Genomic DNA, 24338 nt, shown 5'->3' with positions numbered 1-24338 from the left:
TAGTTTTGCTAAGGATCAAATCCTGGATTCAACAGAAAACTATCATGTGGGGTCAAATTTGGTTTAAACATCAAAGCTTATTGTAAGAATGGATCCTAGGTTTCAGTATGTCACTGCATCTTGTGGATCTCATACCTGCTATTGACAGGTGTTGTGTACTTGTCAATGACCCGTGCCATGATTTGCAAAATGGTTGATTGGTGCCATGAAAACCATTTTTATTGTTACTTATGTATCAAGTGCATAAGGTTAGATTACAGTGGCTGTTTGCCTAAGAGGTGTTACAATATTATTATTTATCCATTCTTAAATGGATACAATTTCAAATCATAACTCTACGTTTGAGTACAGCGTATATACAGCAATCTATGGCTATAACAAACTCAAGGGACTACTGATGTTGGTTCATTATAACCACAGTTTACACGCACTTCAACTAAAATAAACAGCAATTGGCAGGGAGCCCAAAACAGTTCTACACATCCATCAGTTCATTGTTTAATACTGAATTAATATTTAAGGAGCAGAAAGGCAGTTCAAGTGTAGTGTTGGCTTTTCATATATAAACCTGAAGGGCGCTTCTAACTATATATTAGACATGGCTTCTTTTCCCGGAATTACAGAAGCTATTACGAGGTTTTACTTTTGTTTGACCTCTTCCCAGGTTTTACTTTTTGTAAAAAGACCTATTTCCGGTTTTACTTTTTGTAAGTAAGACCTCTTCCCAGGTTTTACTTTTTCCTAACTCTATATTAACATCAACATTCAAATTCAGATGATATGTGAGTGTTTGAAATCAATTGAAAAATATCGTCAAAGATCAACTTTAAAGTGCAAATATTTTCGCTAGCAGGAATGGAACCGCATGTATCAGCTTATTAAGCGGCAGTCTAACTCACGGCCACCGGCCGACAAAGAAGCCAGGGTTGAATTATCTATATATAGTTAGTCCTACTGTCATTAAAATGATTTTACCAGCGTTTCAGTTACTGTTATGTACCTTCATTACATGATTATCTAATTATCCATCATGGACGGTTTACATGTATAATAAAGCACTCCTCCTCGGTTATGGTTGGGAAAGTAAGCCCTCGACCATCAGGTGGAGAGAAGTAAGACCTTGAGCGCTACGCGTTCTCGGTCTTACTTCTCCCCACCCTCCAGTCTCGGGTCTTACTTTCCCAACCATAACCTCAGATTCGTGTTTTATCCTACACATAAAGCATATATATACTAACATAATCTACATCAATGAGTAATTCTTACACACATTGTTGGTGCAGTAGATCATGTAGTACTTCTTTGTCATAAAAAGAAGTCCAGAGGATACGCAACAGAATCAAGCAAACTAAACCCTCAGGAGAGAGAATTCACTGCTGGTCATGATTCTCTGACAACGAACAGTGCTTCACCTTTACAGGAAGGGAAACGGAATCATCAAGATGTTACTTCTTAATAGGTAACAATTCATTCATGACAACAATACTTCACCCTTAACTTACGGAAACCAGAATAACAGCAACCTCAGCAATTTTACCTTTACATTAAGGGGGAACGGAATCAGGGCTCCAGATAATTTTTCAACATCAGGAGTATGTACTCCTTATTTCTTTCAGTATATGAGTACTGGAAAACAATAAGAGTACATTTAGATTACTAAATGAAAATTAATGGAGTATCAGTAATCTTGTGTTTCATTTCATATATGCACCACAGCATTGCTACTCTTGTGTAAACAGGTCAATGAACAATAAAACAATACTTTTTTCCGATAAATACGCCTGTAAATGATTCTAAGACCGTACGCCATTTCTGTGGTGCGTATCTGCTACGTTTTCCAAAATATTTCCTACCGTATCTTGATTTTCTATCCGTACATACGCCGATACGGCTCTTATCTGGAGCCCTGCAGAATCATCAAAAAATTACCCGCAGGAGGGACAATTCCTTGTACATCATGATTCTCTCACAACAAACAGTACTTCACCTTGGCTCCCATGACAGCAACCTCTGCAGTCGGCCAGCAATAGTTGGTGTCGCCACGGAGATGTTTTGAGCTCATCACATCGTAGGCACCGCCATATGCCTGCAACAGCATCGCTCGGGTTAGGAAAGTTTCATTCTCTAGGACACTGTTTTTCATAAAACAATAATTTTCTTTCTAATCTGATGAGTAGGCGAGTTTGGTTTTATGCCTCCATGAACAGAATGTCAGTTATCATGGCGAGTCAGCTGATGTGTAGAGCCCCTAGTGAAGCAGGTGTCAGATGTCTACGTCATCGGTGAAACCCACAAATACGTGTGTTGCCGAGAAATATGGAAACATTATTATGGTTCACCAGCATTTGAACACATGATCATCTGATTTATTGTCATTTTCTCTGTAAAACACCAAATATTACCAGCTTGACTGAGCATGTGACTAAGATGGGTGTTGCACCACTTTGAACAGTGTTTTAGTTGCATGACAGTACATCGGTTCAATCGGTAAAGAGTGAATGAGTGAGTTAAGTTTCACTCAGTTGGAACAGCATTCCGGTCATATCAGGATTTGTCAGCTTGGGAGGTGGGAGTGAGGCAGTTCCCAAATATTTACCTTTCTGGAGTAACCAACGAGAAAGGGTACAAAGCTGACAATTCCAGAATCACAATCGGGGCAAACTGGGATTCGAACCCACAACAATAAGTTTCTGGGAGGACCAAGGGACACAACTCTCCACAGTGAGTGTGAGTGAGTGAGTATAGTTTTACGCCACACTCAGCAATATTCCAGCAATATGGCGGCGGTCTGTAAATAATCAATCTACACAATTCAGATAAGATGACATGTGTCAACCAAGTCAGTTAGCCTACCTAGCCGATCCTGTTAGTCACCTCTTATGATAAGCATGGATGGCTGAATATCAATTCTAACCTGGATCTTCACGGGTCCAACTCTCCACACTTTAAAGCAATATCTTGGACAACATGGCCACCCATGCCTGTGAGAGTGAGTATTTGATGATTCAATACAGAATCCCTACCTTTCTGGTAATAACTGTGATCTTGGGCACTGTAGCTTCTGCGAATGCATACAACAGCTTCGCTCCGTGACGGATAATTCCTCCATACTCTTGACTCGTACCTGTAGGGGAAACAAATGAATTCAGAATTTGGAACTTGCCCTCTTTGTTTATTATTAAGATTAGTTGGTCTGAAAGCTTCGCTCATGCCGAGAGCTTATATACCTTCCCATTGATTAGCGAAATCATGACCTATAGTGAGTAAGTGAGTTTAGTTTACCGCCATGTTTAGCAATATTCCAGCAATAACACGGCAGGGGACACCAGAAATGGGCTTCACACAATCTACTCATGTGGGGAATCAAACCGGGGACTTTGGCACGATAAGCGAACGCTTTAACCACCAGGCTACCCCACGGACCCCATGACCTTTGGGTCTTTATGCAAGGAGGTATTGTATCTTATTTGAATGAGATTAAGAATAATTGAAAAATTGATATTACTGAGCATTGTTTTCAGGTTGTTCATTCCCAAGTGAGCATTAACATTCTATCATATCTGGATTATTTTGTCCAGTTGGGCACTAAAGCATCTATCTTGACAACATTAAAATAAAATGTGGCCAAATTGTTCAGCGTTTCAGCAGTGTGGATGTGACCCTGCAGTCACCTAAAATGGGGCCAAGCCGTAGAAGCAACATTGCAAACTCCCGCCAGCCCGACCGTCCAGGACGGTCTGTTTTGCGACCTGGACGGTCAGTTTTAAAAAGTTGCACGCCCGATGGTCTGTCTGTTACATCAGTATAAATTAGTAATATATATAATGACTAAAGCCTTGACTGAAAAAAACATTTGAAACTTGTTTTATTGTTGCAATAACCTGATATTAAACAGTTCATTCCTCTTATTAACCTTCTTTTTATTTTTCTTAATCCAGAAAATTCTGGACTGGCAACTTTGCAACGGGTCTGGTAACTTTTGAGAGTTACCAGACCAGTTGTCTGGCTGAAATTGTGGGGAGTTTACAACACTGGTAGAAGTGGTGGTGGAAGTAGTAGTAATGGGTTCCGGAAGGATAAGATGTTTATGTGACTGTCAACCTCACAGGCAGCTTAAGTGAGTGAGTAAGATTGGTTTTACGCCGCTTTTAGCAATATTCCAGCAATATCATGGTGGGGGATGCAAGAAATGGGCTCATTGTACCCATGTAGGGAATAGAACCCGGGTCTTCGGAGTGACGACCGACTACTTTGTGTAGTAGTAATAGTAATAGTCATTGTATCACAGTGGCATACACCGATGCTCATGCTGTTGATCACTGGATTTTCTGGTTCATCCCCATATAGCTAGTAGTATTAGTAGTAGTAGTAGTTCACAAATTTTAGTTTCTGATAACCATATTTTTTACTTGTATTTCTACCAAAAAATAAAGCAAGTCGACATAACCAAAATAGAGGGTGTGTGATATCTGTAATATCTGTTATAAGTGTGTTCATTATAAATGTAGATTACAGCAGTAGTAAGGAATTAGCATGAACTGGGGCAAAAGGAACTGCTATTTGTGCCAACAAAGAATATGAAGAATATGCAGAGTGGCCTCCCTTGAATGCTATTACCTCCCCTTAACTATCACAATCTCAAAACATCTGACATGGTGATGCAGTCAACAAATTCATGTGGCTTGGCAACAGTGCATTGAAAGAACTCTAGACTGTAATGCATTGTCATTAGCATTAAGCATCCTCAGCCATAATCCTACCTGGCAAGAATCCTGGGACATCGACGAAGGTGATGATCGGGATGTTGAATGCATCACAGAATCTCACAAACCTGGCCCCCTTCACCGAGGCATTGATGTCCAGACAGCCTGGTGGAATAATGAACAGAAAGGTTTGAATGAGATCCTCAGCTTTGCATTCACTACACTGGAACTCTCTTCTGTGTCGCTTGCTTCATTAGTGTGGCTAAGAGACAAAAACCTTAACAACACAGAGCATTTTGGGACATTGTGATGTTCAATTCCTTCACCAGTCTGAATGAGGCAACACGAAATCAAAACCTGAGTGCAACCTATTATTGCAGTTCCAACCTTGACAACACAAACACTGAAAGGGAAGAAAAAGGTTTCTGTCAACTTGGAGTCCTCCCCAGGTGAAATACAATCATGAAATATTTTTGATGATTAATTAACGAAGACAGCTGTGCTCATATTTACAGTGACAAAAGTCATTCCACATTAAGGAATATGTACAGTAATGGAGCAAATTGCAAAGAACACTGAGGAGATCTTCCAAGAAGAATCTTTCTGATCAGGTAATCAGCATTGAGGCTTGTAATACCTTGGTATGACTGAGGGAAGCATTCCTACAATCATGTCATATTTCTTGAAACGATCAAAGACAACAAATTCTGACTGACTGACTGGCTGAGTTTGGTTTTACGCCGCTTTTAGCAATATTCCAGCAACATCACGGTGGGGGACACCAGAAATGGTCTTCGCACATTGTCCCCATGTGGGGATTCGAACCTGGGTTTTCGGCGTGACGAGCCAACGCTTTAACCACTAGGCTACCCCGCCGCCTCTACAACAAATTCTGAAAGTAGATAGGTAAGTAAACCTGATCCAATACATTGTTGTCTCTCAGAACTATGGTTTCTACAACCAGCAGGACTGTCATCGAGGGAACATTTGTATTCTGTATGGGTTTTCATTTGTGTAAAACCTTTTGAATCAAGAAATCAGATCTCTTTGAAATGAAGCAAAATTATTTTTGAAAGCTGAATTCTGATTGGATCAGCAGCCCATTTAGTTAAGTTCAGGGTTCAGCTAACATCTCACTTGACCTCGTCAGATGTCCAAACATCATCCCACACAGTATCCTATCAAAGGTACAGATTTAATGGAGGCTGGAGGACTTACCAGCTGCTACTTTAGGTTGATTACCAACCAGTCCCACAGTCCGACCGTTCATTCTGGCGAACCCAATCACTATGTTCTTGGCATAGTTGGTCATTATCTCAAAGAAGTCCTGTTCGTCCACCACCTGTCAACACAGACATTGAGTGCGTCACATGAAAGTCAGCAACACTCCAGCTGTAGCAGCAGCTTCATGATCAAATCAGAGTGAGTGAGTGAGTTTTACGTCGCACTCAGCAATATTCCAGCTATATGGCGGGAGTCTGTAAGTAATCGTGTCTGGACCAGACAAGTCAGTGATCAACAGCATGAGCATCGATCTGCGCAATTGGGAACCGATGACATGTGTCAGCCAAGTCAGCGAGCCTGACCACCTGATCCTGTTAGTCGCCTCTTACGACAAGCATGGGTTACTGAAAGTATATTCTAAACTGAAGATCAATATTCTAACCCGGACCTTCACGGGTCTGATCAAATCAGAACTGTTTTTGGACGCATTTAGAAGTGATGCACATAAAGACACGAATTTATGGATATCAGCCTGTTTATTTTGAGGAACATGATGTTTCAGATTATATTCTTACTCCTTCATCATATTCACCTGATGGAGCAAGAATATACTGCAAAACATCATGTTCCTCAAAATACAGAAGTTGGCATCCATAAATTCTTGCCTTTAAATCAGAACAGATGCTGAGTGACCAAATGAACATTCTTGCAATTAATCACTAGCTTCAGTCCTTCCCACTGCACCATTAAAGCAGTCCAGTGAAGATCCTGGGTTAAAGTTGGTCTTCAGTAACCCATGCTTGTCGTTAGAGGCAACTAACGGGATCGGGTGGTCAGGCTCGCTGACTTGGTTGATACATGTCATTGTATACAATTGCGTAGATCGAAGCTCTTGCCGTTGATCACTGGATTGTGTTGTCCAGACTCGATTATTTACAGACCACTGCCATATAGCTGGAATATTGCTGAGTGCAGTGTTAAACAACCAACCAACCAATCGTACAAACACGCTTACCCCTTGTATGACATCCTTGATGTCGTAGCGGCTGTGGATTCAAGGGGGACAACTGTGTCAAGACCAGGAACCAGTCTGTCCCTGAAAAAAGAAATTCTCAATAATAATGGACAGGATTTTTCCTTTCAACAGATGAACTCGAGATGTGTCAATAAGCTATGAGCTAAAACTGCAGATTTGAAACATTGTGGGAACTATGGACTAGAATTAATTTGCCTCCAAAATACATAATTTACATAATAAAAACCATATTGACACTAACTCCTTTCAGTGGCAGTTTAAAACTTTGGAAGTACAATACTGACAAATTTTTGGATAACTAGTTTAAATTTTTTGTGTGGATGACATTTCCCTACAGATTCTTGGACCATTGTCAAGCATGAATGTAATATGGAGAAGAAAAGATGTATATAAACCGAGTGTAACAAAGAAAACAACATTATAACATATTTGGCTGACTGTAAATTGAACATCAAACCAAGGATATTTTATTCAACAGCTTATAATGAACTCCTCAACCAAGCCCAATAAATTGTGTAAACATCTCTTCCTTTCTAAACTACCAGCAGGCTTTTGATTTGTACATCTCGGGCTTCCACTGCTTATCTCTTTGTTATTTCACTGGAATTTAATCAAGTTACTGCCTAGCCAGTTATGTTAATTATGTTGTTTTCTTTGTCACACACAGTATATATGCGTCCCTTCCTCCTCACATTACATTCCTGTTTGACGGAACTCCGTGGTGTAGTGGGTCCGCCCGAGGCGGAAGGTCGCGGAGTTCGATCTGACAGCGTCATACCAAAACATCACAACAAGGACCCACATGCTTCACCGCGGCATATATCTCAGTGACAATAAAATGAAATTGTCAGTATCACGTTGACACTAGGCAATGTTTTTTAACAAATACTAATTACATATGATTTCCTGTTTGACAAGTACAATAACAAAACATACAATAAAATAAAACAGTATCCGCGTTGACACTAGGCAATTATTTTTTAACAAATATAAGATGAGGCTAGATAACAATTAAAATATATACACATATGAGAAGGGGCTAGAACGAGATGAGCTAACAAATCAAGATCAATCAGTAGTTTCACAAAAAGTATTATTTTTAAAAATCAAGTTTATTTTATTGTTTGAGGTTAGTGACACATTTACTATTTTTATCAAAATGAGAAACAGACTGCTCCACTACCCAAGATTTGATGTATAAAACCACTGACCAAGGGTCATCACACTGTCTGATAGGGGCATCGTCCTTGTTGCTGAGGGGGAGATAGTTGTAGAAGTCCCGTAGCTGCAGGAGGGCATCAACATCGTTCTCAAACGCCTTGTGGGCAACACCTGGAGTTGAAAAAGACAATCAGGACTGGCAAATAAGGACTGACAATAAGGACTGGCGATAAGGACCAACAAATGAAGAGCCTACACTGTATCTGTGATAACAACCAGTTTGATTTGGACAAGTCTGTGCAGCATCTGTCATAATGACCTCTCTGATTTGGGCAGGGCTTTTGAAGCATTTATGATACACAACCAGTGAATGCAACCAAAATTGGAAAACCAGTATATGCAGTATCTGTGATATCACCTTGCCAAGATGGGCAAGTCCATGCAGTATCTGTGATATCAACCTTGCCAAGATGGGCAAGTCCATGCAGTATCTGTGATATCAACCTTGCCAAGATGGGCAAGTCTATGCAGTATGTGTGATATCAACCTTGCCAAGATGGGCAAGACTATGCAGTATCTGTGATAGCAACCTTGCCAAGATGGGCAAGAATCTATGCAGTATACAGTATCTGTGATATCAACCTTGCCAAGATGGGCAAGACTATGCAGTATCTGTGATATCAACCTTGCCAAGATGGGCATTAAGTCTATGCAGTATGTGTGATATCAACCTTGCCAAGATGGGCAAGACTATGCAGTATCTGTGATATCAACCTTGCCAAGATGGGCAAGTGTATTCAGTATCTGTGATATCAACCTTGCCAAGATGGGCAAGTCTATGCAGTATCTGTGATAGCAACCTTGCCAAGATGGGCATTAAGTCTATGCAGTATCTGTGATAGCAACCTTGCCAAGATGGGCAAGTCTATGCAGTATCTGTGATATCAACCTTGCCAAGATGGGCAAGACTATGCAGTATCTGTGATAGCAACCTTGCCAAGATGGGCAAGTGTATTCAGTATCTGTGATATCAACCTTGCCAAGACAGGCAAGTCTATGCAGTATCTGTGATAGCAACCTTGCCAAGATGGGCATTAAGTCTATGCAGTATCTGTGATAGCAACCTTGCCAAGATGGGCAAGTCTATGCAGTATCTGTGATAGCAACCTTGCCAAGATGGGCATTAAGTCTATGCAGTATCTGTGATAGCAACCTTGCCAAGATGGGCATTAAGTCTATGCAGTATCTGTGATAGCAGCCTTGCCAAGATGGGCATTAAGTCTATGCAGTATCTGTGATAGCAACCTTGCCAAGATGGGCAAGTCTATGCAGTATCTGTGATAGCAACCTTGCCAAGATGGGCAAATCTGTGCAGTATCTGTGATATCAACCTTGCCAAGATGGGCAAGTCTATACAGTACCTGTGATATCAACCTACCTGAGACTGATGTGTGTGTTTTAGCACCTCCCAGTTCCTCTTGAGTTACATCTTCATTAGTAACAGACTACAACAACAAAAACACAGCATAAGCATCTGCTCAGACAGCTCACAAAACAACAAAAACACACTATCAGCATCAAATCAGAAATGTTACAACATTACAATCACATCCTTGTTCCACAACACGTTATCAACACTGAGAGTATCGTAAGTCCATGTAACGTTTCGAGTTGGGGAGTTACGATCACCTTAGCACTAAAATCACTTCATGGAACAAGGCCCATGACTTCAAGCACCTGATCTTCAGAATCTCCAGATTTGTCTAGTTTGTAGCTTGTACAGAGATTTAGAAATATTAATACCCTTATAAGTTGGACTAGTATGTATTAAATCTTTTTGTCGTCCAAATCAATAAATATCCTTTATAAATATAACACATTTGTTTCAGTAACAACATAACAATATGCCCAAATGAATTGACACAGCAGTAAAATCTCAAATGCATTCAAAACACATTCATATTATTCTGGTCACCTTCATAAACCAGTCTGCCAATCTGGGAGTAGAGTGTTGAAAACATTCAACATTTCAGATTAATTTTTTTCTTCCCTTCTGAACGTTCTAATTAATTTCTGTCATGAAAAAAAGTTTGAAGTGCGCCATTAGAGGAAGGAAGGAAACCTGCCATGACCATATTTTCTTTCAGGTTCTCCTTTCGGAATCCTCTCAACGGATCATCTACAGAAAAAAACATGTTTTCAAAGTTTAATATTTTTTTTAAATCAATCCTACATCAAGCAATATCATTAAGGCAATCTCCACTACGATGCTGTACATCCTCACTCAATGTGACATTCTTCCTAACATGGGTCTTGTAATGACCCACAAATTTACGTCATGAATACCCAGATAATATTAATATTTTGAATAAAGACAATTCTTTTGAAAAACAGCCTCAGTGTCAGTTCTAAAACAAAAAAGATAAAATCAGATATTTTGTAGTAACACCCAAGAAAAAAACAATTTCCTGATTCATGGACCAGTGCTCTTTCCACGCCGACCATAGCCACGACTGCGAGAAAGTCGTTACAGCAAACCGATCACCTTAACGCTGCGATCGCTTTGTGGGACGTGCCCAGGCATTTGACGGTAACACCACAGTTTCATCAGTCTAAGTGACACAGTCTATGTTTGAACAGGAATCTACCACACAATAGACATACAATCGTCTTTACAAGTTAGTATGAGTCATTGATCCATTGTTCGTGTGATTAATGATGAAACCTCTGATTCAATGCTTCTAAAGCATCTGAAAACCCATAATACGAGGATATGTACAATGAAAACTTTTTTATTGCGATCTGCACTGAATTTCGCTAGTTAACAACACAATTAAGTTGATCAAAAGAGCAGAGTTGGTGATATGCTATTCCCGATGATGTGAAGATGTGTAATCGCTTTTCTTCATGGGAGCAACGGATTACCCTGCAGTTTAACCGAAACCACTGTATCACGAAAAGCGTCATCGCAAGGGCTGACTGTATGCATATTTGGCACTGAAGTAACTATCTGAAGCACTAACAAGTGACCAGAATGGCATAAACTGCAGTGATTTTTTTCAAAGCAGTCTAAGTGTAAAAGATTACAGCAGAAAAACCCTGTTTCAATTTCAATAACTATGCCAATTTCAACATATGGTTTAAACAGCCATGCTAATATACTTAACTGTTTATGCATTTTCTATATCTCTCTATGCTGAGATGTTGTTATGACAATGTTCACAAAAACAAAAACAATTGTGGGTTACTACAATATTCTCCCTCGGGTAATACGGTCTGATGTACGCCTCTTTGTAGCAATGTCACCAAAGCCGGTAGGCTAGAGATGACACTGCTACAAAGAGACGTACATCAGACCGTATTACCCGAGGGAGAAGCATACAACGTATTTATCTTACCGCCACATTGTTAAATGTACAAAGTATCATTTTATTATATTTTAAAGATCGCTACCAACTATATGACACGTAAACAAAATGGTGTCTGCCTCTCGACTGTATTTTTTACAGCAGTGAAACATATTCTGACAAGGTTAACACTGCTATAAAAATGGTTAATTATGTTTTAAGTTGAGGGTGCAAACGAATCAATGTATAAAATAGTTTAAATAAAGCAGTGAAAGTCGGTAACATAAATCTGTACATAGTGAACTCAAAAACAGCTAATCAAACTGTTTTAGAACTCCGTACACTGCATGCGTCATTATATGACGTCATACGATTGTTAGCGATACAGCTTCTCAGCGGAGAGTTTGGCGGTTACCGTGGCGGCGGGTAATATTTTTTCCAGTTGTCACCCTCCTGGGAGGGGTGACATGGAAACTTGTTACAGCGTCATTGACCAATGAAATTAAAGTATTTCACAGGAAGGTCAGATAAATCCTAGTATTTCCTGAAGTTGTAAATGTCAGAGTTTGCAATGCTCCAGGCTTTCCTCCCACTTTAAGCAGACCTAGTGATATAACTGGAATGCTGTTCAAAGTGGTGTTAAACCACTCCACCCACACTTAGTCAAACTATGTCCAGACTATACTTCGGTTACAATGCAGGGCCCCATTCTTCAAAGTGATTGTAGCGCTAGTCGTTAGTCTATGTTAAAGTATGGGAGTTACGACGTAGTGCTATGATCGCTTTGAGGAACAGGGCCCTGTACATCCTCTCTCAATATGGGATTCTACCTGACATGGGTATTATAATGACCCACACATTTACGCCATGAATACATACAGATAACAATATATTATTTCGAACAAAAGTTGAATGATCCAATTCTTTTGAAAAACAGCCTCAGTACCATCGTTCAGGCTTTCCTCCAATTTCAAGCAGAGATGTAATGATATAACTGTAATACTTTTATAAATGGCAGCAAACCTGGTGATGCCACCCAGGCTCAGTCAAACTATGTCCGTACAATACTTCAGTAATACATATTCCGTGAGTGAGTGAGTATGGTTTTACGCCACTTTTAGCAAATTTCCAACAATATCACGGCATGGGACACCAGAAATGGGCTTCACACATTGTACCGATATGCGGGAATCGAACCGGGGTCTTCGGCGTGTTGAGCAACGCTTTAACCACTAGGCTACCCCACCGCCCATATACATATTCAGTGAAAAATTGAAACCAAAACGGACACATTCCATGTTAACTTTTTCTTCTAAAAAAATAATTCTTTTCCTCCACAATTACGAGGGAGGAATGCAGAGAAAGGGACAGCCAGGTGTTAGAGAAGCACCTGCACAAGTGGCCACCAAGTTATTGATTCATTAGCCTGTGCTGTGCCGTCTCCATCCTTTCTCGCACACCTGGCTGTCCCTTTCTCTGCACTCCTCCCTCGTAACAAATAGTGAACTGTGTCAAAATTTTAATGATAGTTTCTTAAAGAACTTTTTTGGTGGTGTCCGGAAAAGTTTTAAATATAAGAACGCTGTTGGGTATTAGTAAATGATAAACATGTGTACTATTTATATTTATGTGGCAGTTTTGTACAATGATAAAATTTGCAATTCATCGGTCCGTTTCTGACTCAAACGGACTGAAAATGGGGGTATAAGTAAGAGATGAATATTGTTTTCTGTCAATTCAGTCATGGCAAATGCACAAGTTACTCGTTTCGTTCCTAACGGTCGTGGAGGTCAATATTTAGTCTACTTTGGTTACAAATTTTGTATTGAGTCGACAGAAACGGCGACAGAGTCCACTGAAAATGTTGTCAGAAGACATGTCGTTCCACCATCAACATACAGAACAACCTCGTGACAACGTACAATAATTCCCACAACCATCCAGCTGAAAATGACAAGATCCAGGTCGATGAATTCATCTTTCATGTGAAGAATCTTGGTCAGAAGTTGTCCAACCAATTTTGTTACAATTTGTTATCCTTTTAACCCTTATAAAGATATAACCTTATATTACTCCTACTTGTACGGCATTCAACTTTCCAAGACTATAGTCGATACATCAAAGACAGGATGGTAATCCCCTGTCCAGGATTATCTGTCGGCACATCAAACAAACCGGACAGGTGGTGGTGGTGGCTCATATGACGACGTGCATGCGTGTGTATGTGTATGTGCGGCTGCTTGTACTAGCCCAGACTGAAGCTGGTTTAATAGTGCTAGCCCACTGAGATACCATGCCGCAGTGAAGCATAAATACCCCACTCAGACACATTATACTGACTCCGAGCCGACCAGTCCTTGTTGTACCCATTAATGCCGAGCGCCAGACAGGGACCAACAAGTACCATATTTTAACGTCTTTTGGTATGATGCGGTCGTGGATCGAACCCGTGACCTTCCGCTCTCCAGGCGGACGCTCTAACCACTACACCACGGAGGCGGTCCCGGACAGGGGGGACTAACCCCTTTAAACACAATCAGTACATTGTTTCCTCATGACTAATTTCTAGAAGCAAGCCATTTTAACAAAAACATTTTTACATTTTGCAGCACCAAAACACCATGAATCTAAAAGGGAGAACTGCAAATCTTAATACAAATATACACGCTCTCAATTCCAACACTGCAGTTGAATAAATCTTTTGTACATGTAAACTGTATCACCTTCAAATGTTTGTTTGTTCAAAATGCTTGAATTACACGTTCCTCACACAAGTGAATTAGGAGAGTGCATTTGGAATGCAGGATTGTAAACATTCACAAATGCAGTGCACTCAGGCTCCAGTTAAAAAAATGAATTAATTTGAGTATTATTTCCTGCATGTAACCGGGAGTGTTCAGAAATAGGAATGGATTTATTTGAGAGTCGGAGTCAGAACAAATGAGTTCCAAATTTATTGCACTGACTGACTGACTAAATGGATCTAAAGCTGCTTTAATAATAATAATAACAATGCTCCAGCAATATCACGGCAGGGGACACAAGAAATGGGCTCAACACATTGTAACCATATGGGGAATCGAACCCGGGGGTCTTTGGCATGACGAGCGATTCACCGCCCACACCAGAAATGAGCTTCCGATATTGTACTACCATGACATGTAGTGTTGGGAATTGGTTAAAATCTCATAATTGATGATTGGTCCATTACAACCGATCAGCCATAAAAAATAATTGGTTAGCGTCATTTATCAAATGTCCCCGTTATCCTTGTTAATGCACACACACTTGGAACGAGCTTGTAGTGCTTATGAATGTAAACTTAATGGCACAGAAAAAACCAACCTTGTGAAAAATGTTGTTGATGTAAACAAGTGTTACAAGATTGGTTGCATTCGATTATGACAAAACATGCTCTATTGCTTGGTCGTTTAGTCACTGCGACCAATCTTCGACTATTTCAATTAATTGGACCACCACTAGTGACGTGACGACTTGAACTCAGGACTTTGGGATGATGTCCCAATTTCTAACACCACCCCCAGCAAAACCAGTATTTTATTTTTTCGCATTTCTGAGTTTGACAGACTTTCGTTTCTCAGTTTAACAGACTTAAGAATTCTATGCTATAGTACAGGGTGAGAGCAGTCCTATTGAATATTATTTCCTATCTCCCACACACTTCACTCCAGATGCATGACTCCATAACTGCCATCTGCTCTATTAATTCCATGAAATCAAAAGCAGGAAATTCCAAACATCACATATTCAATGAGAAAGGTCATCTCACCAGCAGACATTGTGCAGATTCCAAGTCTGTCTCACAGTCCCTGAACCTCATTATGGTCCCTTCTGGCTTGCCCCTAGACTAATGCTTAGTCTCTGAATATATATGAGGAGCCCTAGGGAGACCAGAGATTCAGAACCTGAGGAAATCTAGACTTGCTTTATTTAGGGCTTTAGCACTGCAGGGAGGGCTTGGCAGTAGGGAAAATAATGTGGTTCAGGGACTGTGAGACAGACTACCTTGCCCCTCCTGCAATGCCAAAGCAACAAAAGTCTGGATTTTCTTTCAGGATCAGGATTTCTCACTGGGGCTCCTTTTAATGTAAAAGGAATTGTTTGTTTCTATCAAAATTATATATATATTCAAAGACTAAGTGTTAGTCAAAGATTCCAAGTGTTCTCTTGGACAATTTAGCAGATAAATGCTTAAATACAGTGTTATGTCACACACCAGATGGACTGAGTAAGGTTAAATGGATCAGCTAACCAGACAGACTTGCTCACTTGAGTGAAGCCGGTCATTTTATTCCATAATCATGCAGGTGAATGCTTTTGACGTCAATTATTGAATAGCATGGTTCAGACCCTGTTATTTACATCCCATTAATATAGCTGGAAAATTTATGAGAGGAGTATTCAACAAACATTCATTAAAGTTTTACAATGCTTCAGGACAATTTGTTCCAGCTGTGGCCATGAAGACAGACCAACCTTCAAGTCCTGTAAACAACAAAGCAGTCAGACTGCATACAGACTCTGTAACCAATACATCCAGTAGACTGACTGACTGACTGAGTTTGGTTTTACGCCGCTTTTAGCAATATTCCAGCAACATCACAGAGGGGGACACCAGAAATGGGCTTCACACATTGTGCCCATGTGGGGATTCGAACCCGGGTCTTCAGCGTGACGAGCCAACGCTTTAACCACTAGGCTACCCCACCGCCCCACATCCAGTAGAGCCCATGCAAGTCCATGATATTAGCAAGTGTAGATTACTGCGGAAAATGTACAAAGAGCTCTTTTTCCTTATAATTCACTAAGACCTAAGACCTGTTATATTTTTCTAATATCTTGAATTCAGAGTGTAGATGTCAGCCTAACAAAACCCTTCCAAGTATGTTCTTGTAACTACAGGGTGGTGGGGTAGCCTAGTAGTTAAAGCATTCACTCATCCCGGGTTCTATTCCCCACATGGGTACAATGAGTGAAGCCCATTTCTGGTGTTATTGCTGGAATATTGCTAAAAGGGACATAAAACTAAACTCACTCACTCACTAACTCACTAAGTACCATATTAATATTACATATGTGTAGCTATTCCTACCGCAAGAGGCATGCATATACACTGGATGTATGTCTCATAATGTACCAAGCACTCAGGTAATTAAAAAATTGAGCAATTAAAAAACCCCACACACACCCAAAAAACCCCCAAAACCCCTCCCTTACATGAGCACTTGGCCTTCAGGTGCATGTTATTCTAATCAAGACACTACAGCGTATCTCCCTTTCTTCTCCTCAACATGGTAAATAAAAGCATTATATCCCCCAGGGTCCCGTACAGAGGAGATGATAGGCTGGCCAGACAGCTTCATCTACCTCTACAGAGTATATCTGCTGAGATACAGCTCCCGTGGGGGCCCTGCCCCAGCCAAGTGAAGCCCCACTACATCACAGTGTGTATGGACCCATAGTCACACCCTCCACAAGCTGGGTAATGAGCTGAAAGTTTATTTACAGACCCGTCTGCTGGCCATAACTCTAACATCACAGAGGCCTGGACAGCTCATTGAGTGGAGAATGCTTGGAGAGAGATTCCTTCCCAACTGGAATGATGGAGAATGGATAATTGGCGGGAGGAAATTTTCTTCATCTTCTCAACTAATCCGCCTGGCAAAGTGTGATGTCTTCATTAGACTGAACAGAAACTCTTTGGTTAGACTTGCTCCAAGGCTGTACTGAAGGCTAAGCCCATGGAAGTATAGTAATTTTATCCTTTAAAGAGGCAAGACAAGATAAGCCAGTCTGTTAGAGGGATATTTATATTTTTTAGAAATTATCATTTAACTATTAATTATTACCTTAGAGACTTGTGCAAGTCTGGGGACATGGAGGTATAGTAATTATAGTAATCCTATAAGAGGCAAGACTAGATAAGCCAGACGGTCTGTTAGAGGTATATATATATATATTTTTAGAAATTAGCATTTAAACTATTGATTATTACCTTAGAGACTTGTGCAGTTCTACACTTTGGTGTCATGATATATGTCTAGAATTAGCCAGTTCTGTCATCTTCTTACTGCTTGGAATGACATCTGTGGTGTTTGTGACTTGTTGTCATGATTGGGCGGTGGGGTAGCCTAGTGGTTAAAGCGTTGGCTCGTCCCGAAGACCGGGTTGAATCCCCACATGGGAATGAGTGAAGCCCATTTCTGGTGTCCCCCGCGCGTGATATTGCTGGAATATTGCTAAAAGCGGTAAAACCAAACTCAGTCAGTGTTGTCATAATCCAAACAGTTTTCAAATATTTTCACCATTTTTTTTAAAATAGTGAGTGAGTGAGTATGGTTTTACGCCGCTTCTAGCAATATTCCAGCAATACCACAGCGGGAGACACCAGAAATGGGCTTCATACATTGCAGGCATGTGGGGAATTGAACCCTGGTCTTGACAGGTGACGTTTTGCAAAACAATCCCCAAACACCAGATGTGTACTTTCTTTTCTATGTCAGTATATAACAAATATTTTGAAAGCTTCTCTATACATTACCATAAGGAATAGTAATAACTACCATTGAATGTGCTTTTAAAATTTTATTTTTTTTCAAATTTCAGGATCTTTCTATTTCAAAAGCTGTTGATCTTATGATGCTAGAAGCAGGAATAGGATCGGCACCGCACAATGCCAAGAAAGTCTGTGCAACAACAAATACACAACTGTTATTGACAGGGTTCCAGGAAACTTCACAAGCCATTGAATATTTACTCACATGTTATCATTCACACAGGGCATGTCCAAGTTTTTACACCCTTGGATCCAGTCTGTTGAGTTATTTTAAACCAATGAGACAAAATAGGCATTGTAGACGATCATTCTTCTTGCAGTGCATGGGCTGTTTATGAGTGAGTGAGTAAAGCAGTGTAAGAGTGAGTGAGTGAATGTAGTGAGTGAGGAGTGAGTGAGTTGAGTGAGTGAGTGAGTGAGTGCATTCCGTGACATATCAGGTGGGTGACACCAGAGTGAGTCACACATTGTAGTGATGTGGGTGAGTGAGTGAGTGACAGTCCAAGAGTGGGTGAGTCTGAGTGAGTTATTATGCAGCCAATGAGACAAAATAGGCATTATAGGTGAGTGACCCTTCTTGCAGGCTGTGAGTGGATGTAAGAGTGAGTGAGTGAGTGAGTGAGTGAGTGAGCAAGCGAGAGAGTTTAGTTTTACACCACTTGTAGCAATATTCCAGCCATATCACTGCAGGGGACACCAGAAATGGGTTTCACACATTGTACTGATGTGGGGATTCGAAGCCGGGTCTCCAGTGTCATGAGCAAATGCTTCACCACTCAGCTACACCATCGCCCCACTCACAGTGTGTCAAAGGTCACTTACAACAGTGCTTGTGTCACGTCCAGTAAGCGTGATGTATAACTTTTGAGTACTAATCACTGTACTGGTGATGCCTGTATTCGTTCAGTGAAAGAAGAGGTGTAAACAAGCTGAAAAACCTTCACTGGGTATTTTACTCTGCACTGTTTGTTTTGCCCACTGCGTTGTTATACTGTTCTTGTTTGATATTTTGCCATGCATGTTTCTTTGCATATTTCATGCAAATGAATATTTGGGGCTTTCTGTCGAACAACTATCTGTCAAGTGAAATAACCATTCTTGAAAACTTGATCATAACACAAAATATTTAGGTTCACCTATTAATCTTCAATTCTTCTAAAAAATATTACACCTTGTCGCGGCTTTTGTAAATCTGACCCAAAACAAAATAAATGTGTATGTACTGAAGGCATTTAGGGTTATCCTGTCTAGTTTTCCAGCAAGCACCATGTGTCTGGCGTTATCTGGAGGCAGATGTGTTATCTCCCAGTCTCTCCCTGTCTACACAACCCCAGCCTCCCTGCTGGTGTAGCTGAAACATCCACAACAGGTACCCACTCCATCAGCTACAGCAAACATAGACTAACACAACGTCACCCAAAAGAAGCTAGATATAAGCTGAAAACAATCTCATAAAAGAATCCTGAAGTATTATGGAACCTTCAAACCCTTTGGTTTTTTAACACTGGCATTCATTCTGTAATAGTCGTATGGAACCCTCAGGAAGGAAGCCTATAGCATCAAGGAACCTTCTAGTCGTACAGACCCTGAAGCAAATATATCCAAGAAAGCCCACGCAAGTCTAGAAAATGTGGCAAGTCTAGATTTCCACAGCTTCACGGGGCGGGGACACCAGAAAAAAATTCTCTGTCAACGCTTTAACCACTAGGCTACCCCACCGCCACCCATTTCTCTAACAGACATGAGCAAGTCTAGCTGTGAGTTTATATCGGTGCCAGACTATATTTTTCTCTAACAGACATGAGCAAGTCTAGCTGTGAGTTTACATCAGTGCCAGACTATATTTTAGCTCTCTAACAGACATGAGCAAGTCTAGCTGTGAGTTTATATCGGTGCCAGACTATATTTTACTCTCTAACAGACATGAGCAAGTCTAGCTGTGAGTTTATATTGGCGCCAGACTATATTTTAGCTCTCTAACAGACATGAGCAAGTCTAGCTGTGAGTTTATATCGGTGCCAGACTATCTTTTAGCTCTCTAACAGACATGAGCAAGTCTAGCTGTGAGTTTATATCGGTGCCAGACTATATTTCGACTCTCTAACAGACATGAGCAAGTCTAGCTGTGAGTTTATATTGGCGCCAGACTATATGTTAGCTCTCTAACAGACATGAGCAAGTCTAGCTGTGAGTTTATATCGGCGCCAGACTATATTTTAGCTCTCTAACAGACATGAGCTAACAGTTTACATGAGACTATATTTTAGCTCTCTAACAGTCATGAGCAAGTCTAGCTATGAGTTTATATCGGTGCCAGACTATATTTCGACTCCCTAACAGACTTTATTTCAACATGGGCAAGTCTAGTCCAACTCCTGTTATCAGCCAGTGCCAGACTCTGCCTGGGGTCTAGGATCCTTGCTAGTCTGTATCAGAACAGCCTGTAAGAGAATACCTGACTGGTCCATGTTTATTTATTTTGTGAAATTAAGGGGTGAAAGATAATCAGTTGTACATGAATCAACATGGGGTTGGGCCTGAAGTGATGACCTGAGGAGCCTAGTTTATCAGTGGTAGTTCTGGGCACCATGTCTCTCAGACTGTATGCTCCATCAGGAACTGTGAGGTCTACCGTTGTTTGTAAACACCATCTACAGGAGTCAAACAAACTGTAAGTCGGGATTAATTTGTCTTCATGTTGCCACTACAGTTGTATGTTTATTACACAGAGTTTATATACAGTAATCAGTTAGCCAATACATCAGATATACATGCACAGGAATACATAGCCTGAAAAACAATTTATAGGTATCTATAGCTTAAAAATAACAATTTATAAACATCTGTAGCTTCAAAAATAATTTAAATATATCTATAGCTTAAAGGTCAATTTATAAACATCTGTAGCTTCCAAAATAATTTAAATACATCTATAGCTTAAAGGTCAATTTCAAAAGACCATCGGACTATAAATGTCCATACATTTTCAGCATGATGACGTGGGATATAATTTGCAGTAAAGCATCACATATTTGTAAATTCTTAGATGAGGCTCTTTTGTTTCGAGTCATCTTTTATAACTTAAAGTGAGATGTGATAAGAAAGGTAACAATGAATGGTTCTTAAGTGTCCCATAATAAGACTGACTGACTGAATTTTGGTTTTACGCCGCATTTAGCAATATTCCAGCAACATCACTGCGGGGGACACCAGAAATGGGCTTCATAAATTGTACCCATGTGGGGATTCGAACCCGGGTCTTCGGCGTGACGAGCCAACGCTTTAACCACAATTTTACAATAACATGTAGTATAATGACATGGAAAAGACCACAGTAGTCTATTTAATTGTAAATATAATGACATATTTTGGAAATTGTTTCAGGACTTCTGTTTGTGAAAATCGTTAAGAACTGAACTTCTTTTTAGAGAGTGTAGCAAATTGTTGATCATGATTAAGCATTGTTTGTAGAAGTAATTCCCTTTCTTTGCTATACATTGTACAGGATATTACATGGTGTTGCTCATCTTCTAAGCCATAGTGGTTACACGAAGACCCGGTTTCCCCACATGGGTACTATGTGTGAAGCCCATTTCTGGTGTCCCCCGCCATGATGTTGCTGGAATATTGCTAAAAGCGGCGTAAAACCAAACTCAGTCAGCCTAAGACATTACACATTTCACAGAGACGTTGTTCTAGTGGGGTTGCAGGGTTTGTACATCTACCAGTTTCAGTTTTCAGTTTATGATTACTTAATAATAATAATAATAATAATAATAATAATACACAAGATTTGTATAGCGCCTTTTTTATTTTTTTAAAAAACACTCTAAGGCACATATAACATACTGTATGGTGATATACAGACGGTATACAAGTGATGCTAAAAGATGAAACATCTAACACATGGTAAAAACACATACAAGGAGTAACATTCTACACAGTGATAAAACCAGTGATACATTATATGGAATAAGCAGCTTTAAAAGATGAGTTTTAAGAGCTTTCTTAAAAATGTCCAGTGAGGATGAATTTCTTAGGCTAATTGGTAAACTGTTCCAAAGATTAGCTGAAATGCTGTCAAAACATCTGTGGCCATATGTTACTGTACGTGTCTTTGGTTGACAGAGACGGGATTCAGATTCTGATCTGATTACTTAACCATAGTTTTGAAAAATGTGATCTATGAGCTTTGTTTTAACTATGAAATAGATAATTCTCGAAGATGATTTGACCAACCTGTATGTTCTTAATTTGTTATTTGATGTAGGAGAATCACTTAATTGAATGCTTGAACATGTCTTCACATTTGGACTGGAGTTTATTCATGGTAGATTTTGAGGACTTGCACATTGTCTCTCTGCACGTCGCTCCACAAGCGATGTCACTCAGCACTTATAGAATAATACAAACATTCTCCCATTCAGCAGGCATGGTATATTATTCATCTATTCATGTTCACTGTTTCAAAAGATTGCTTTATTTTATTAACTTTATGAACCAAGCCTATATTGTGATCACAGAGACTGATATTTGCTTCCAAGGCATCTTTAAGGATGATATTTGTTGTGTTATCTATATGGAACAATTATCTTTTTGATGATTGGTACTAGTAATGGGTACACACCTAGTTCTGAGCGACAGTAGTGTTGGGAATTGGTTAAAATCTCATAATTGATGATTGGTTCATTACAACCGATCAATCATCGAAAATAATTGGTTAGCGTCATTTATGAAATTTGTTAATGCACAAACATATAAGGAAAAACCATGTAGTTCTTTGGGGTCTTTTTGGGCAAAACTTCACATCTTTAGAGGATGACTAGTATGTTAGGAACATACATTTCTTGGTGTCTTCAAAATTCAATCTTGACTTGGAATGAGCTTGTAGTGCTTATGAAATGTAACACACAAAACCAACCTTGTGAAAAATATTGTTTATGAAAACAAGTGTTCCAGAATTGTTTGAGTTTGATTATGAGAAAACATGATCGATTGCTTGGTCGTTTAGTCACTGCGACCAATCTTCGATTATTTCAATTAGTCGGACCACCACTACGCGACAGGCACAGTTATGTGCTTTCTTGCCTACTCCGAACAATGATTTACAAAACAGAAGCTGTAGTTTTTCTTCATATATATCACAGTTTAGTCTTCACAAGAGTGTCCACTGGCAAAACTATCCACTAGCTTAAAAACTGTCCACTGCTTCCAAATGCATAGAAATAATGCTGAATTTAATCCATCAACAAACACACAAACACATCACTCCAAGAAGAAAGTAACTGAATAAGTTTGGTATCCTTGAAGACACAACACATTCTCTTTCTGACTGGGTATGCAGAAAAAAAGGAAATTTGACACCTTCTTGCCTTTCCACATGTGGAATGGTTTGAGGGAGAAGAGTTCCTCTGTTTGTTATCTCAACTTCAACATTTTCACTCCATCCATTTAACTGCCATGGCAAGAGTACACAGGAGGTAATCTGACACTTAAACAACACAAAATGATACAAAACAGAACTACCTGGCCCAATGTAGTAACCCCTGATGGTCCCCTGGGGGTCCCAGGGAAGAATCGTTTCATATGAATACCCACTGATTGTCTCCCTTGGTGTTTTCTTGTGTTTCTCATGATTTCCCGATGTTTGTCTCCTTAAGTCGAAACAGGTCACCAGTATCCACTGCTAGTCTTCAGTGGCTTCAGTGAAGAAAATAGTTTTTAAATTATTACTGAGTACCCAAATCATTGTCTCAAAGTTTGGACCAGTGAAGGTCCGTGTTAGAATGAACCTTCAGTAACCCATGCTTGTCGTTAAGAGGCGACTAACGGGATCGGGTGGTCAGCCTCACTGGCTTGGTTGACACATGTCATCGGTTCCAAATCGATGATCATGTTGTTGATCACTGGATTGTTTGGTCCAGACTCGATTATTTACAGACGGCTGCCATATAGCTTGAATATTGCTGAGTGTGGCGTAAAACTAAACTCACTCACTAAAACTTTGGCTTCCTGTTCAGAATTGGTTTCCAGTACCCTTTGGCATAGACTAACGCTTAGCCTCTGAATATATATAACATTGATAGCAACAAACAAACCCATATAAATTGAAAAGGAGCCCCAGGGAGACCAGAGATCCTGAGCCGAAGGAAATCTAGACTTTCATCATTTAGGGCTTTAGCATAGCAGAGAGGGCTTGGCAGTAGGTAAATAATGTGGTTCAGGGACTGTGAGACAGACTGCCCTTGGCGCTGTTGTCTATTCAGGCTGAAGGCACGGGTACTGTTGTT

The 24338-nt window shown here is 40.0% G+C and overlaps 1 protein-coding gene across 1 annotated transcript in view; it reads right to left on the bottom strand.

The window, feature by feature from the left end:
* The window catches only part of LOC124262142 (propionyl-CoA carboxylase beta chain, mitochondrial-like), a 70437-nt gene that overhangs the window by 1385 nt on the left and 44714 nt on the right, over positions 1-24338 (bottom strand). Inside the window, 8 exon segments of the mRNA XM_046696601.1 lie at positions 1988-2086; positions 3024-3124; positions 4761-4868; positions 5922-6045; positions 6943-6971; positions 6974-7023; positions 8175-8295; positions 9563-9629. Coding sequence (XP_046552557.1) covers positions 1988-2086; positions 3024-3124; positions 4761-4868; positions 5922-6045; positions 6943-6971; positions 6974-7023; positions 8175-8295; positions 9563-9629 — 699 coding nt within the window.

This window comes from Haliotis rubra, unplaced genomic scaffold (genome assembly GCF_003918875.1).
Source record: "Haliotis rubra isolate DU_JTF1 unplaced genomic scaffold, ASM391887v1 Scf823, whole genome shotgun sequence".
Lineage (NCBI taxonomy): Eukaryota > Metazoa > Mollusca > Gastropoda > Lepetellida > Haliotidae > Haliotis > Haliotis rubra.
This window is presented reverse-complemented; position numbering and strand designations above follow the sequence as displayed.